At 37.1% G+C, this 17,239-nt stretch overlaps 2 protein-coding genes across 2 annotated transcripts in view; one reads left to right on the top strand and one right to left on the bottom strand.

Annotated features, from left to right (window-relative positions):
* Window positions 1-17,239, bottom strand: part of FGGY (FGGY carbohydrate kinase domain containing) — a 327,635-nt gene that overhangs the window by 309,053 nt on the left and 1,343 nt on the right. The gene's annotated exons all lie outside the window — the stretch shown is intronic.
* LOC142035519 (CARD- and ANK-domain containing inflammasome adapter protein-like) lies at window positions 14,345-16,612 on the top strand. Its single transcript, XM_075037633.1, has one exon. It carries the CDS (start codon window positions 14,345-14,347, stop codon window positions 16,610-16,612), a length of 2,268 nt encoding a protein of 755 aa, XP_074893734.1.

Genomic DNA, 17,239 nt, shown 5'->3' with positions numbered 1-17,239 from the left:
CAGTGCCTTTTGGAATATTGAGGATACTTATTTTAATCTGCATTCTTCTCTTATTCTGTTAACCACGCAGCTCTGCAAACACCTGAAATGATGGGGGGCAACAAGGGTCGTGGAACATAAATGCAGGTACAAGCAGTAGGGATGTGGCATCTTCTGAAAGAAACGCTCACCAGCAATCTTCAAATTACCACAGATTGAGTCAGAACTCTTAAATTCATTTTTTCCAATTTAAATTATACTACAAAAATGTCCAGGCAGATTTTGCACCAGTTTTACTAAGTTAATTTGAATTCACACTTTTGGTTAAACAAGCTCAACTTCCCATATGGACAAACCTATAAAACATGGTTTGACTTTCACAGTGAACATTTTTCATGCACCCATTAACTTCAACGAGAACTGTGAGTCCTTAGTATACCTGCTTATGAAACTGTTTTTGTTAGGTGACTAACTTTATGCATATATATTTAAAATTATTTAAGAGGGCAGTGAGGTTATTATACAAAGTCTTACAAATGGAATTTCTTGCACATGTTCCTGATACTGGCTTCCATGTCTGTTTTGAATTTACTTACAAAATACACCAGCACTCCCCAAATTAGTTTCAAGCTATTTCCTTGGCCCCCTCTGTTTACTGTGTTATCTTTCGTATGCACAGAAATTGCTTCTGTGTTTTTTACCGGACAGGAAATGCCAGACTGGCAATAAGAGAAAGGCTTGGTTTTTAACTTCATGTTAATTGTTGTTGCTTCCATGGTCATGTGCCTGTGGGTTGAATGTGGCAACTTGGTTAATGAAATGCTCTCAGTTAGTATCTATAATATCTATTTGCTACTAGCAAAGCCAGTTACATTTCCAATCAAACTCTAAAGGTAACAGTGACCAAGTATGGTAACAAAAGCAACACAGTAATGAGCTCAGGGAAGGAAAGATCTTATGAAGTTAGTCTTTCTGTCAGAAACAGCTCAATTCCCAAACCTGTTGCAAATCAGGAACACCAGCAGCTCAATTGAAGAATTGTGACACCTGATTTTCTGTAGCCTAGTTCTAATGGTTTTCTCTCCTGAAATTTAGTTCTAAGTGTTTTGACATGTCCACAGTCCGATCTAAGAAGGAAAAGTTAATGTTACACTCTTTGAGAATACACTGCCCAACATAGCATAGAAGTGCAGGCCCCCCAATCTGTGGAAGCACACTACTAACGATGTCACCCTTTCCCTGCCTCTTTAGGAGGGTCTAACTTCTGTGGTGGCAGTAGTGATCTAAGGGCATTAAGAAGAAATAAAACTCCTTGTCTTGTACAACTATATAGAAACAGGACAAGCAAGACCTAGCAATTAACATACAAAAATAAAACCAGATTGCTTGGTGTTTCTGGGATTCAGCTGCTATCTCATCAGACAAAGGCACAATAAGTAATGAATTTGAGGTCAAATTCCACCTACAGCTTTACATGAGGAGCTACTTCATAGTCCCACACATGATTTTCCATAACTGCTGGTTGTGTGAAGCACAAGGGAGATCTACAGTGCAGAAGTTAAGTATTGAACTTAATTCTCCTTTTTTCCAGGCAGCCCAGGTCTTGGCTTAAAAAAAACAAAACCAAAAAGCCCCAAACCAAAGAACTATGTCTTGGCCTAAATCCTCCTTCTGGCTTGGATCTTCAGAATAATACTGACTTCACGGAGATCTACAATCTGATTTAAATGACCCTATGACTCCATGAGTCTATGAGTTAAAAAAGAGAATTTTCATAAGTATAGGTTGAAAACACACAGAAACTCTCCATGTAGCCAGTAAAAATTATCACTTTTGCCTATACAACCAAAAATTATTATAATGATGAAGCTCAAAAAATATATGAAAGGCTCCTGAAATTCATGAGAAGAGTCAGAATAAAAGTAGAGCTCTCAAATACTGAGAATTTTTAATGGCTTTCTATTTCTTTTATTGTCATCCATCAGTATTTGCATAATCTAAAGCCTCTCACCTAGAAACAATGATATATTAAAATGTGTTTTGATTCATTTATTAAACTATATTTAAACATTGCTGTATTTTGATCTAAAACTGGAGTACTATGATTCACCGCGTTACCAGAAACCTATGATTCTTTAAGTTCATTTACCTAATATATGCTTGACATGCCTAACATCACAATCGTCATCCTAATCTTGAATTTAGCTATTATTTGATACTTTATGCTCCGGGATTCCTTCCTTAAATCTGAAACCTTAATTTAAGCCAGCTGTTCCACAGTAATTCAACATGTGTGGGATTTTCCCACTAAATGAAAATGATAACTAGGATTATTTTTTTTTTTAAGAGATAAAATGTCCTTGTGGGCTCGTTTTAAACAAACACAAAGAAACTATCAAAGTTGGTTCACCCACGCCATATAAAAATAATCCTGTGCAACATAGCTGTATATGTTACTGTCATGCCTTGACTGTGTTATGGTTTAATTTATGAAGTTATGTTGGCTTTTTTAGCTTTCCGTTTTTACTGAGCTATACAGTTTGTTTGAAGCTGATAATTAACACATGAATATTTATATATTTGCCCTCTCAGCACCATGGTACGAGTCTCCTCTTTAAGGTAGTAACAAACTGCTGACACTGAAGTCCATGGCCAGTAAATCCTCCTCTGAGCACAGCGGTAGTCCCACTGCCATTCACAGACTACTTCCACAGCACCTACGGTGTATGCGAATTGCTGGCTGTAGTAACTGCTATTTTGCCTCACTTTTATCCAAGACAGTATGTGTCCTGGGAACAGAGAATGACTGTAAGCCGATACACCTAACTTAATATTTTACCTCTGCCAATTGCTTATTACGTTGCTTGACAGCGATAGCCACCTTTCTAACAAGAGCTGCAGAAGAGGGTGGGTGACAGGTCTCTACGACCCCCTCGGTAAGGTCACGCATTGACAGCAGTGTCCTGTGCCAGTACGCTGTGCTGTGGATACACGTATCCCAGCCTACTGCCCCATCTCTGGGAGCGGCAGGGCCAGAAGGGTGGAAAGGTAATGGGTTAACCACCGTAACTGCACACAGCAGCGCCTGTGAGTCAAAGCTCTTACTGTGCTTCTGTGAACACTAACTTTTTTTTTTGGCACCAAATATTTTAAAATACTTATACTGTATATAATATTTTATGCAATATATTGTTATGAGAATTAACCATATGTATGCAACTATAAAGAAATTCTACATCATGCTACTAGAAGCACTTGGTTCCCTTATATCCAATATAATATTCTAAAACAATTTTTCATTCAAATTAATTTTCTTCTGAAGAGCATACACTGAAGACTACTGGTGTTCATGAGGGAGGGTGTATATGTATACAAACGTATCTATAGAATGCTACTGGTATATTATTAAAATACAGAAAATTTTAGCATTGAAATATATAGTTTTTCAATACCATTTTGATCACAAGAAAATGGGAAATGGGCTCTAGAAAAAAAAAGCACTGTCATACTAGAGGCAATGGCATGTAAAGGGTTACAAATCAATGCAGTATTTAAGAGTAATAGAATCTTTTCCTGCAAACTCCTTCTATGGCATGATCGAGGGGAAGGTCCAACTTAAGCGCTGGATTTTCATACAGGATTTCCTATGACTAATGCTGTCAGCATTCAAAACTTAATTTAAAGTGTAGGCGTTATACACAGATAGGAAATTTACCATTTAGAATTTCTTATTCGAAAATGAATGGAAATTACTCTGATTTTCAGATTCATTTGCTTTATGTGGAATGGTAACATAAAATAAGGAAGTCACTAAGTGGCATATGCTGGGATTGCCTGCCAAGCTTTTACACAAGTCTTTTATATCTGGATAGGATTCACAGGAAGCTTGTACAGGAAGGCCTTTTCCTTCCTTATTTTTGAAAAGCTTTGTTGGATGGAAATTATGCCAGTGAGTAAAAGAGGGGAAGGGGGAACAAACTACCATCCTGGTGGTTTTAGTGCCAACCCATGCAAAACTGAAAGTCACATCTAGATAAAGTTAATGCAAACTGTTGTAAAATTAACTAACAAAAAGCAAGCCTACGGAGTGCAAAAGATGTTTAACAGTTTTTGATTTAAAAGATTCAAAAAGAAAGTAATACAGGTACCAAACAAAAACAGTACGGAAAGTGCAAATCTGACACGTAATCTGCTACAATTAAGCTAAATTTGCCAATATTCCTAGCAACACCATGGCCATGTATACTCTTTAGTAGCTTTGCTCTGAATTCTTTTGCAAGCTCAGGCTGCTTCAGATAAATTTTAAATAGTGACATTTTATTGAATTAAACATGAAGTTATTAATATAGCTTGAGCTGTCACTACAATATCCCTTCTTTCATTTCTTAATGTCATGTTGATCCCATTTTCATGATGCTGTATTAACTTTTAGCTAAAACTAAGCTTTCCCTATGTCTTGTGACACAAGGGAAAAAGAAGGTTGATCCTCTAGCTCATCTCTTTACTTATTGTAGCTAATTCACCACACAAGTACTTGTTAAAAATCACTATTCCTTCCTTAATCTATCCCTAATAATACCCCTAGCGGGAATATTACTATTCTGTGTACTATTACGCTATACATATTGAGCCAAAGAATTTGCTTCACTGGGAACTGTAACGGCAGAAAATATACCTACGGGTAGACTACAATGGGTCTAGATGCCTCTTCAGCATCTTCCACGTCGCCTGGCAGGAGTCCTAGAAGTCTCAGAGAGAGCACAGTTTAATACTGAGAGTCTTGTAAAGCCAGAACTGCTATTTAAGTGGGGGGGGGGGGGGGGGGGAACACGGGGGACACGACACCAAAACCAAACCTTAAAAACTTTCTCAAATAGGGAATGCTTCTATTGCACAGTAAAGGAGACAGAAATTGTAAATGAGTGGGTTTGATGATAGAGGAATAATGGTGGAAAAGGAGACTCAAAAAGGCATAAGGTATTAATATTCAAAGGATGAAGAGGAGAGCAATACAGGGGACAATGGAAGACATCAAAAGCATTTGAAAGAATGACTGAAGAGCATGCAACTCTCATAAAGACTGTTGGTGGTGCAATTCTCTCCAGCTGGACATCAGAACCAAACATTCAGACTATGAAAGCTGTTATTAAAAAAAAAAAAAGGATGCTGGTATAATGAGTCAAGCTTATGCTTTGTCAACAGAGTAGCTATGGCACAGGTAACAACCATATGTATTCATCTGCGGTGAGAAAAGGCATTCCTAGGGGAAAGAAAATTCATGCTGATGTGTTTTCACTGCTCCCATGACCAAAGCTAGTTTTTAAAAAAAGCCTGTTTATGCAGCAAACATTTCTCTGCTCTCAGTGCAGACTACAGGAGTAAGGAATAAAAGAATTAGTTCCAGGAATGGGAATAGAGAAGACTGAAATGAAAGCCCCAGTTCAGATGAGACTGCACATGATTTGCAAAGCGATGGAAACTGAGGGGGCAGCTAGGTCATGCCTTTCCCCTGCTGCATGAATCACTCTTTGAATGGAAATTTGAGTAGGAAGACATAATGGCTTGGGAACAAAGAGAGCTGCTGGAATATCACAGGTGCAGCTGAACAGAGAAGGATGTTTTGGGATATGCCAAGGAAAGCAAACACCATGAATCTGGAGGAGTTGTCAGGACTTTGTGATTTAGGGAGCTATCCAAATCAACAAGGGTATTTCTCACGGAGTCAAACAGACAGGAGTATAGCTGAGGTCCTGATTCAGTGCTCCAATTAATCAATTCCTTAATGCTAAAGCATAATTCAGAAAAAGATAGGAGGTGCTAATGTCATACTAAAGTTTCTGGGAGTCAAATTTACAGTCCATGGAGGCACCTCTTTATAGTTAGATGTATAATTACATACTTTGCTGAGTTGGAACTAATGTGAGGTGCAGGACTCCAGATCCTGACATACAAGAAGACATATGCAATCTGGGGGAACAGAAATAGTCAAAGCCAGAGGATTCAAATAGAAGATGGGAAGCTGTCAGAACTGGAAAGAGGAAATAACATGTGAAAGGGTCAACTCTATATGTCTCAGAAAACCATCTAGCAATGAGAAACACTGCAAAACTGAACAAAAGGTACTCACCAAATTACAGAATTGTGAACAGATTAAAACACTAATAAGAAAGAAATAATTACATGCCTGTGATTTTTCTAGCATTGCTATACCCAGAAAGTTAAGCTTCATTTTGATGTACAGCAAACATAAATTGAATGCAACTAAAAATCCAAGATGATTTTAACTAGTTGATCAGGATAGAGTACAACTGAATGAAAATAAAGGTAATCAGAAACATTAAAAAGAATTAAATGCTTCCATATCTTTTTCCAAAAGAAGGAAGGAAAAAATATCCATTTTTAAAAAAATGTAATTACAAGCAAGCCCCTCGAGTAACTTGCATTGTCTAAAGACTAGGAAAGTGCTATAGATAGATTTAGACAGAATAGCGAAGAGGTACTGGTGATAGATAACTGCTTAGTAAGACAAGTAGAATTTAAATGAAAGTTATATTATAACCATTTAATATGAAAAAAACAAAATCAACTTACTTATTCTCTAAATATAGAATTCTAGACAAAGAAAAAGTAATGAAGATAAGCTAAACCAGCACTGCCAGGGAATCTTTCTTAGTCCTGAGTTGCCTTGCTTTTCCCTACTGCAGTGAACAATACTATTGAAAAGTTGAGAAGTAAAGAAGTAAGGCAGGAATTACAGTCACTCAAGGGTCACAAATAAGCTCACACAGAACTTTTTAAAATGGTGCTAATTATTATCAGTCTTCTGTAAAACTATGGCAATAAGAAAAACCTAAAGGACTCACAACATAATAGTCACCTTCCCAAGCTCAGACAGCAGGGAATACAAGAACCATCTTCAAGGTAAACAGACAGAAAAATAAGAAACAAAGCTAGAATATTAAGAAAAATAAATAAATAAATAAAGCTTATGGAAGACTGAAATGACAGCTGTAGAGAAGGCAACAGATGCAGGGAATCTTCTCTGATGTATTACAAGAAGCCTATCAGAAGACCAATTAGACTCAGCCAGGCCCAACTGTTTCAATTGCCCTCTAATAGGTTTAAAGAGGGAATTAAGTGAGCCCTTATTCACTACTATCTGCTCTCCTACTTGCAAGACTACAGTATCTTTTTGCTGCTGCTGGTGTTACTAGAAAATAAAGCTTACCATTGCTAACTCAAAAGACATAATGCATTTTTTTGCAGACTAATTATAACAGAATTTTTCTTACTGGAATAAAAAAATATTGATATTATTTTCCACACTGAATTGAAATAAATTTTAGATTTCTTCAAATTCAGAAAAAAAACAGCTGTGGGACTAAAATAAATGGATTTGAAAATTCTTTTGATGTAATAAATTTATACACGTTTTACTGTAAACGGATTCCTCAGAGAGGGCAAAATTTCAAAGCATGTGCATAGACTTCATTAGCAAGACATTGTTTAGGTAAATGTTTGTACTATGTCTGATGCATGACATTTAACTGTAATAACTTAATAAATAATAGCAATTAAAACTGGTTTATGATGTGGCAAAACATTATTCCTTTCAAAGTCACGTTAATCTCTAGTCATATCTACAGCATTTTATCATCAGTAAGAACAAAATTCTGCTTATGTACTGGTGCAAACTCAGAATAGTTTTTCACAAATTATTCTACATCTACAAAGCAAATTTGGCTTAAAAGGCTCCTGTGGGAGATCTAGTGGCACCACCGTATTCACCTTCTGGGAGTAATGCTGCCAGTAAGGTTAGCCTGATGAGTACAGGGGGTGTAAGGAGGATCTTGGTCTTCAACAGTTAAATAACTTCTATAAAGTATTTTGTTCTGTAAGATTTCACTGACAAAGTGTATGTTCCTGACTCAAAACCACAAGGGCTTGTCTGGTTTAAAATGGGAAAAAAATCTGCCCATTTTGGCCCTCTCTCCATTTGGTTTTGCTGATCCTTGAAGCTGCCTCAGCATTTAGTAACTTAATACTTTTACATCATTTACATTTTATGCTAATGATGTGAGGGCTAGCATTTTGTCATAACTGCTTTCTATTAGCGTTGGTCTGAAAGGACACATTTAACCTCTAAAATTACAAGATAAAAACCATTAAACTGATACAACTTTAAGCCAATGAATTGGAAAATGCTATCTCCTCATTAGTAAAATCAGTACTAGTGTTCAGGTTTAGTCAATAGATTCACAGGCAAATTAGTTCTTAAATTTAAATTAAGCCTGTGACAATAAAGACTTCTGCAGAATAAATATGTACAGAAACAAATAACTAGTAATACTCATCACTTAGACACAAAAATTGTAATATTTCTTTTTTTCTTTACATTATGAAAATTGCAGTAACTAAATACATATTTCATCATATCACCACTAACATCTTTTCTGCTTGTTTCAAACCAACTTTTATTTTATTTATTATGTTCTGAAACAAGAATGTTGCTTTTATTTAGTTCTGTGAAACTAAATTAGAAAGCTTTTTTTCCTTCTACCTCCACTATGTAGCTTCTCAGAAAACTACCTGGCAAGTAATTCCACGAAGAACTTTGGAAAAATACTTAAATCTAATTATAATAATTAGATTTATAAATTATAAATATAATTCAAAAACCTAAATGGCAAAAAAAGGTTTCTAAGTAGTTTGGTTAGTCTTCTTGAACTTCACTAATATATGCATGGTAAATTGAGAAACAAGCCTAATCCTTAGTTTGGCTGAGTTATGTACGTTAAGCCTCATTCCTACAGTTCGATCCAGATGGACAGCCTGCTCTATCAGCATTTACAGCCATCAGTGGCACTTTGCAGATGTGTATTATCCACTTACAATTACCCCAGGTTGGGAACTTCATAAAAGTACACGCTAATCTTTGGAAAAAAGAATATTTTGCATTGTACAGGTGCAACGCTTAACATGATCTTCGTTTGTTTATACTCGAAGAAATAGTATTATAGTGTTGGGATAACATCGTGACTTGCACTGGAAATAGAATAAAATACCTGAATTATTATATCATCTGTCATATTATTGCCTAGTCTTTTGAAAGCATCCATGAAGAGCGGACAAAGCTGGGAAGCTGTGCCTTCTGCGAGGTACCGCCTTCAAGTATAGGACCTGGCACGGGACTCTGCAGGGGTGGTTATGCCCAGCCAAGGCATAAGCTGCAGAGAGGATAAGATGGGAGCCCAGTGTGCTAGTCTGAGATGTAAAACGTGAGACTGGACAGATCAGCTTTCTCCCCTTTCCAGCAGGCCCCCGATGATACGCATGTTCTGTGTGTGCCAGTACCACTCAGAGGACGGCACTACTCTAGGGAACATCACATTTAAATACCAGCCAGGGTAGAGATTGCTCAGCAGCAGGAAGGCCCCAAGCCTACTCTCTACAGAAATATGACTAACACAAACAGATCACTCAGTGCCAAAGCTCCCCTTCTGACTTCCCTAATTTACTGCTGTTAATCTTTAGGCAAAACTCCGCACTACATTTTGTCTCTCTTGCAGACATTCTGACTAGTCAGCTTCTCTTCCAGTGTTATAATAAGTCAAGTACACTCTAATCATCATCATGAATGCTTCTAACACTGCTGTTTCTCAATCTAGCTATACCTAAATATAGTTCAACATCAACCAGCTAGGCCACACTTAGGTTTCTGGTTATGCAAAACAAAGCTTTATTCATGAGCCGTATTTAGTGATGAAAATGCCTTGATTACCCAGATATATTTCTCCATCCCTCATGAAGTTTAGATAATGATGTTGGCTTTATTATCTCCTACGGGCCAGTTCCTCTACAGCGAGATATGTTCCCAATAAACAGTTGGCATTACTGCAAACAATTGTCTTAAATGAAATTAAAGTACATATTGGGAAACATAAAAATATCACGGTGAGTGAAACCGTGTTATTAATGTTTGGCCTTCTATCAACTTTATCACGAAAATGCCCTAGAGAATGTAAGAAGTTACTGGAAGTCATTCAGTTGCATTACATGCCGTTTCAGCAGAAGACAGTAACCACAGCTGCAGGCTGCAGGCTCAGAGTGGGAAAGCCTCGGTGGAGAACTGGTGACCTCTACAGGTTCCTCACTCCCACGGCCACGGCATCTCACATGTTGATTTAGCAATATGCAAGGTGTAGTTTGGGTTGCTTTCATCTTTGAGAAATTAAAATAGAGAAAATTAAATGTATATTTGATGATGACATAGCAACATAAAATAAGCTAGAAAACACGGGCACGTGTTAATTTAAGACATAAATGTTCATCTTTGAGAAGTCAGAAAACAATACTTCAAAGGACAAAAACTTCAAAGCACTCTATAACTTCAAAGCACTGCACCAACATTAATAAACACTTAGGACATGTCTGTGAGGTAGAAAAAGATTTCCTTTTTTAATGCTTGTGTAAAGAGGGCACAGAGATTAAGTGATTTGCCCAAGGACACAAGTCAGTAGCAAAACTGAGACTGCATGTCAGAAATAACTGGCTCAAGCCTCCCAGCTACAGCTGGGTTAAAACAGTTCCCTATATGCACACTTATTCAGCAGAGGCAAAAATAGAGATCTTTCCTATCAATAGCATCACCTGTCCTTTTTAAGGCCTGCTCTAAACTCCACCGTGTTGTTTTCAGCTGAATATCCTCCCACAAAGTCAGTGCCGAGTATACATAGATCTATCTGAATTAAGGTAATCTTACATATACGCAGAGTCTTACTTCTGCACTTAACAATGACACTAGAGCTTGAGTGGTCTATGTGAAGATTTTCAGTATTTCTATGTCATGACAATCTACTCGCTACAGGCTTCTTGACAATACACTGAATTAAAACACAATCAACACACCTACAGTGTGAAGTTTCTTTGATGACACTACTGAAGCTGAACCTGCACTTGTACCCATCAGAATTTTTTACTACGTCCTTCTAGAGTAAAACATAAAACTTCCTCAATTCATATAAGCTGATCTGCTATATATTCCTGCTATATACCTATACTGCTGAACACAAAAATCCTTAAGTGCTATCTGAAAAAGAAGACAGAAGCAAACCCCATAATTTTCTTTTCAAAATAAACTAATAAGGAACAGTCCTTGGATATGTGGAGCTAAAGAAGCCAGCAGAAATAAAAGAAGTGGCCTGTGAAGTACTTAGCAAGAAAAGAAAAAATCACCTTATGCCCCTCAGACAACAAATAAATGTAAAAGATAACGAAGGCAGCCAAAGATTTGCCTCTTTCTCTCTCCAACTTACTTCTTTTCTTATATCTTTAGTAATATTAAATTTTGCCATTCTTATTTTTAATGAAAAGCTTCCTGATGATCCCACATGTTTGTGGTCTCATGCACTTAATTAAAGGAGAAGAGGGGTGGAACCTTAATATTTTTCCCTTCTCTAAAACATTTATATGTCAAATAAATAGAGTTAATAAGTTAAAAAGATATAAACAAAAAGCATGCTTCAAATAGCCAATTCTGAATCTCTTCTCAACTGTTAAGATTTTTGATCTTTTTGTGAAGTCGTTGTTGGAACAAAGGCTTAATTCTAAAAGTAGTTAAAATGCTAATTAAAAAATAAAAGCTTTTAAGACATAATTTCTAAAAATGAATCCATACAACAAGCTTCTAAAATTTTCTTGTCAAATGGGATTGTTTTAAGACAGAATTTCCTCATAAGTCACATACTTATAATGAAGAACTTTTTTTAAAAAATGCATAATTATATTTTGAAGACTGTGATTTGCATCTAGTAACAAGTAATTTGCTGCAGATTATTTTCCCAAAATAAAGTCCCACGGTGGCTCTGAAAGATGCTGCCTGCATGTATTGTTCAAATGTTCCTCCTCAAGGCCAGTTAGGAGTACTGCACCCTTTCTTTTGTACTGTTTAGTAGTGTCCTGGTTTCGGCTGGGATAGAGATAATTTTCTTTCTAGTAGCTGGTAGAGTACTATGTTTTGGGTCCAGCATGAGAAGAATGCTGATAACACACTGATGTTTTCAGTTGTTGCTAAGTAGTGTTTAGACTAAGTCAAGGATTTTTCAGTTTCTCATGCCCAGCCAGCAAGAAGGCTGGAGGGGCACAAGAAGTTGGGAGGGGACACAGCCAGGACAGCTGACCCAAACTGGCCAAAGGGATATTCCATACCATGTGACGTCATGCCCAGTATATAAACTGGGAGGAGTTGGCCGGGGGGGGCAGATCACCGCTCAGGAACTAACTGGGCATCGGTCAGCAAGTGGTGAGCAATTGCATTGTGCATAATTTGTTTTGAATATTCCAATTCTTTTTCTATTATTATTATAATTTTATTATTATTATTATCATTATTATTGTCTTCCTTTCTGTTCTATTAAACTCTCTTTATCTCAAACCACAAGTTTTACTTTTTTTTCGATTCTCTCCCCCATCCCACCGGGTGGGGGGAATGAGCGAGCAGCTGCATGGTGCTTAGCTGCTGGCTGCAGTTAAACCATGACAACTAGTAAAATTTCTGTATTCAGAACGCTAGGAAATTACCGCCATACTGATAGACTCTTAAAGAATATCACAATTTCTGGTTTTAAATTTTCCAGGAGCCCCAAAAGTTCTTGTGCTGTCTATATTAACAATACTGCTCAGCACTCACGTAACATTTTCCATTGCCAGAACTCAAAACTTTCCTGTGAAGGTAATCAAGTATTGCTATCCCTGCTTTGCACGGGACCAATAATAATGATGACATAAAGATCCCATTTCACCAAACTTTAAGGAAGGACTATTAATTTACTCAAGACATGGATAGATCTTCAGTACTTTGTTAAGTCAAATCTGAAGACTAAATAATTTGCAGATAACAGACTGAGTCATTAGCAGATTTGGGAACACAATTCAGACCTCCTGACACTCTACAATAAACCATAGTTTCCCATGTTATGCATTAACAATCATTAACTAAATGACAAAGGTTTTGCTACTCTTGGTGTAATGCCCTTCTCTGCATTTCAGAGGAATTATTGGGCTCTTAAATTGGCTGTCAAATTTGCTGACTTGGTAACTGGCTGGCTTTCAAAATATATATTAAAAGTCTTGCCTTTCCTGGCTATTTCTTCAATAAATCTTTTTTTTTTTTTTTAATAGAATAAGCTTTGCAATCTTAGTTATAAAACTAAAGTCAACAGAAAAAAAATTAAAAATCTTATCAGTCACACAGTACATACTGTTAAAGAAAATACATGCAAAGGCAGCAGGACCCAACAGAAAGGGCACCAAACTAAGAAACAGATGGCAAAGTTTCCCATTTGCTTAAATAAGCTCAAGTTTCCAGCTTTTCAGCTCATTTTACTTCTAGCTCTTACAGAACTCTGTAATCTCAATTTTTCTCTCTCAACTGGTTTCAAAATGTGTAGACGATTATTATTTTATTTCCTTTTCTCCATGAGGAATTTTAACACCAATAAGTTAAATTAATTACAGCTAGATTCAAAGGTCCTATACCCCTATCGAAAACTATACATATTCACAGATTTGAAGCTCTATTTAATTATACTTTAAATGTTGCATACTGAATCACACGCCTTGATCCACCTCATGTAAAAGAATTAAGTTCCAGACAGACTCCAGGTTACAGCAGGAATGACAAGCTAAATAGCCTTTAAGTTAAATATACCTCATAGACTGAAGTTGTAACTCATATTAGAAAGACTGGATCACTTTTCATAACTAGCCGCTTATACAGTTTATTTTTATCTACGTCTTTATGTTTTTATTTCATTACATTATAGGGCTTTCACCTATGTAGCTGGCAATGTGTACTCTTTCATTTAAGATAATACAAGGTATGTAATCATGGCAACAGTAACTATGCTGTGAATTTTCTTTTGTCATGTTTAATAGACTGGTCATTTAGGCACCTACAAAAAACTGCTTGGCCAGAGGAACAGAGGAACTCGATAAACAAGTATCATCTATTCAACTATCAGATTCACAAAAACATTTTTTTCTCCCTAATTATGTGTAAAAAATCTGGAAGAAGTCTTCCAAGTGGAATATCTTTACATATCAGAGATTTTTGTTTTGTTATTAAACTTCACTTGTTGCTAAGGAAGAACAGAGAAGATCAAAGGACTTCTAACAACTAGAAAACCAAAGGTGAGGGAGTTTTGAATTCTTTACAATTCTTTAAAGATTTATCACTGAACTACAACAGTTCATTGTTCTATGAAAAGAATGTGTGAAATGATGTGAGCCTGCTTTGCCGTTTCATATTTGACTTCAAACATCAAACAATAGCTCAATTCACTCAATTCACTTTTTGATTAGCAACATGATCGTGCATTCAACTAGCCTGTTTACAAATCCATACGCAATTGAAGTCCTAAGGACTAAAAAAGAAGAGCTAGTAGAAGGCATAAAAGACCCAGACCATCTTCTGAACTGGCTGATAGACAATGGTATTTTTACCCCAGAAAAAAAGATGGTCATGAGTTTCTACAGGACACGAACACAAAAGAACTCTCGAGTTTTAGACATACTAATTTCTCAAGGTGAACGAGCCTGCAGGCTCTTTTTTTATCCATGTTTAAAGCAAGTGGAGCCAAAACTTTATAGCAAAATAAGAAAATACGTCAGTGAAGTAAATGAAAGCATTGGAGATGCTAGAAGACAACTGGTAGGATATTTACTCGAAAAAGACAAGGTTTGGTTTGAAAACAGCAGTGAACAGCACCAGGAAAAAAAAGACAGTCCTAGAAGAAAAAAGCAAGAACGGGCTATTAAGAAGAAAGGAAAAGAAACTCAACTTTCAAGGGCAGCAAAACCTAGAAAAGATCATGCTGGTGTTGGCATCTTTGATGCAGTCGCTAAAGGCTATCTTTCTGAGTTAGAGAGGACATTGAAATATAATGATATTAATGCACTAAACTCTTCAAGTGAAACACTTCTGCATGTTGCAGCTGCTAATGGACATCTAACAATAATGGAATATTTGATCAGCAAAGGTGCAAAGATAGATGTGAAGGACAAGAAAGGAAGAACACCACTGCACAGGGCTGCTGAGAAAGGCCATGGTGACGCAGTGAAAGTGCTTCTCCGATGTGGTGCTTATATGTACAGTTTGGATATGGAAGGCAAGACACCACTTCATTTGGCTGCACAGAATAACCACAGTCACATATTGAAGATGCTCCTGAAAGAAGAGGCAAGAAGCTACAGGAACCAGCGCAACTTTTTGCACATGGCAGCTCTTAAAGATGAGAGCAGTCTGGCAAAAATGCTTTTAAAGGCTGGTGCCTCCACAGATGGAAAGGATGAAAGGGGACAGACTGCTCTCAGTTATGCTGTTTCTCAGGGGTCTGAAAATACCGCAAAAGTACTGCTAGAAGCTGGAGCCAGTGTTGATTCCAACATGGCCGAAAGAGCCTTCAATAGCAACCACCCATCCATCTTCAAAATACTACTAGAATATTCTAAAGATTTGTCATCTGACATAATGGAGTCAGCTCTTTTTAGAGCTGTACAGAAAAATCTGCATGGTATTGTAGCGGCTTTAATTGACAGAGGTACAGATATAAACGCCTACAATGAAATGCAGTACACTCCTTTACTCCTGGCGTGTGAAACAGGCAAAGCTGAATCAGCAGAAGTTCTAATCGAAAAGGGAGCAGACTTTAGCATAAAGACTCCTGCTTCAGACACAGCTTTGCACTTGGCAGTTCAAGCTGGGGCTGCTTCCATCGCAAATCTGCTTCTGCGCAAAGGGATAGAAATTAACCTTATGAACCAAGCCAATGAAACCCCGCTCCATATTGCTGCACTTCATAATAAAGGAGCATTAGCTGGCCTTTTAGTTAAAGCCGGAGCCAAAATTAATGCTATCACTAAAGAGTTTGTTACTCCCCTGCATATTGCAAGTCAAAGAGGTAACACTGATGTTGCCCAACAGCTGTTGTACCACAAAGCAAATGTTAATGTTAAGGATAAGCAGTCAAAAACACCTTTATATTTTGCTGCTGAAAGGGGAGACAAAGCAATGGTAGAGATGCTTCTGAACGCTAACGCTGACCCCAACGCACAAGACAAGGAGAAAAAGACTCCCCTGCACACTGCAGCTGGGAGAGGACATCTCAGTATCGTGAAACTTCTGTTAGCTAATAAAGGAAGACATGGAGCTAAGGACATGGATGGATGTACTCCGATGCACTACGCAGCCGTCAAAGGCAACACAGACATCATAAAAATTCTTCTGTCATCAGGGAAAAATAAAAATATTGATGACAGAAACATTTGGAGAAAGACTGCGCTGCATATTGCAGCAGAATATGGACACAGCGACTTGATAAATCTACTACTGAGCTACGGGGCAGCCATTAATGCCTTAGACAGCAGCAAGGATACTCCATTGCATTGTGCGTGCAAGGCCGGTCATTTTAATGCTGCAAATTCCCTTGTAAACTGGTCACAAGGAGAAAAAGCAAATTTACTAGCTGCTAATAGTCTCAAAAAGACCCCATTGCAAGTAGCAGAATTTAATAAAGCAGAAAATCAGGCTCAAATCGTAACACTTTTGAAAAAGAAAATGTTAATAACAAAATGAAGATGTAAAACAAAAACTTCTAAATTTAAATGCAGAATTCTCTTTTAATGTAATTTGGATAGTGCTGTTGCCCCGTATGATTGAAAATTATGTTAGGGCAGGCAGAATTAAGTTAGCAATCAAAGGTGGCCACGGAAAAAAAGGATCTTAAAGACACTGTTAAACTTCTGAATATTGATTAGTCTTTTGCTTCTCTCACCAATCTCACATTTGGAACCTATTTAAAAAGCACCAGTCTTAAACACATTGTGTACGACCTCCTCTAATATAAATCAAGACTTTAAAAAAAAAAAAGATAGAAAATAACTTTTCATATATCTGTGAATATTAGCCTGTGCAGATAGCTTAGTTAAGCATTGTTTGGTAAAATCACATTTTTTAAAAGCCATCTATTATGAATAAAGAGACATCTGTATCCTCAAGGATATAGAGTATAGAGATGTTGGAGTAGATAACACTAGTTTTGTTTAGCTTAGGCAGACCTAACTGCAGAATGCTGCCCGAAGAGATTGATCTGCCCTCTCTTTCAGTCCAGTCATGCATGCCTGCTCTAGGTTGTACATGTGAGCCGATCCAACTTACTCCACAGCTATAACTGAACAAAGGGGAGAAGCAGGGTAGCAAAGA

This window comes from Buteo buteo, chromosome 10 (genome assembly GCF_964188355.1).
Source record: "Buteo buteo chromosome 10, bButBut1.hap1.1, whole genome shotgun sequence".
Classification (NCBI taxonomy): Eukaryota; Metazoa; Chordata; class Aves; order Accipitriformes; family Accipitridae; genus Buteo; species Buteo buteo.
This window is presented reverse-complemented; position numbering and strand designations above follow the sequence as displayed.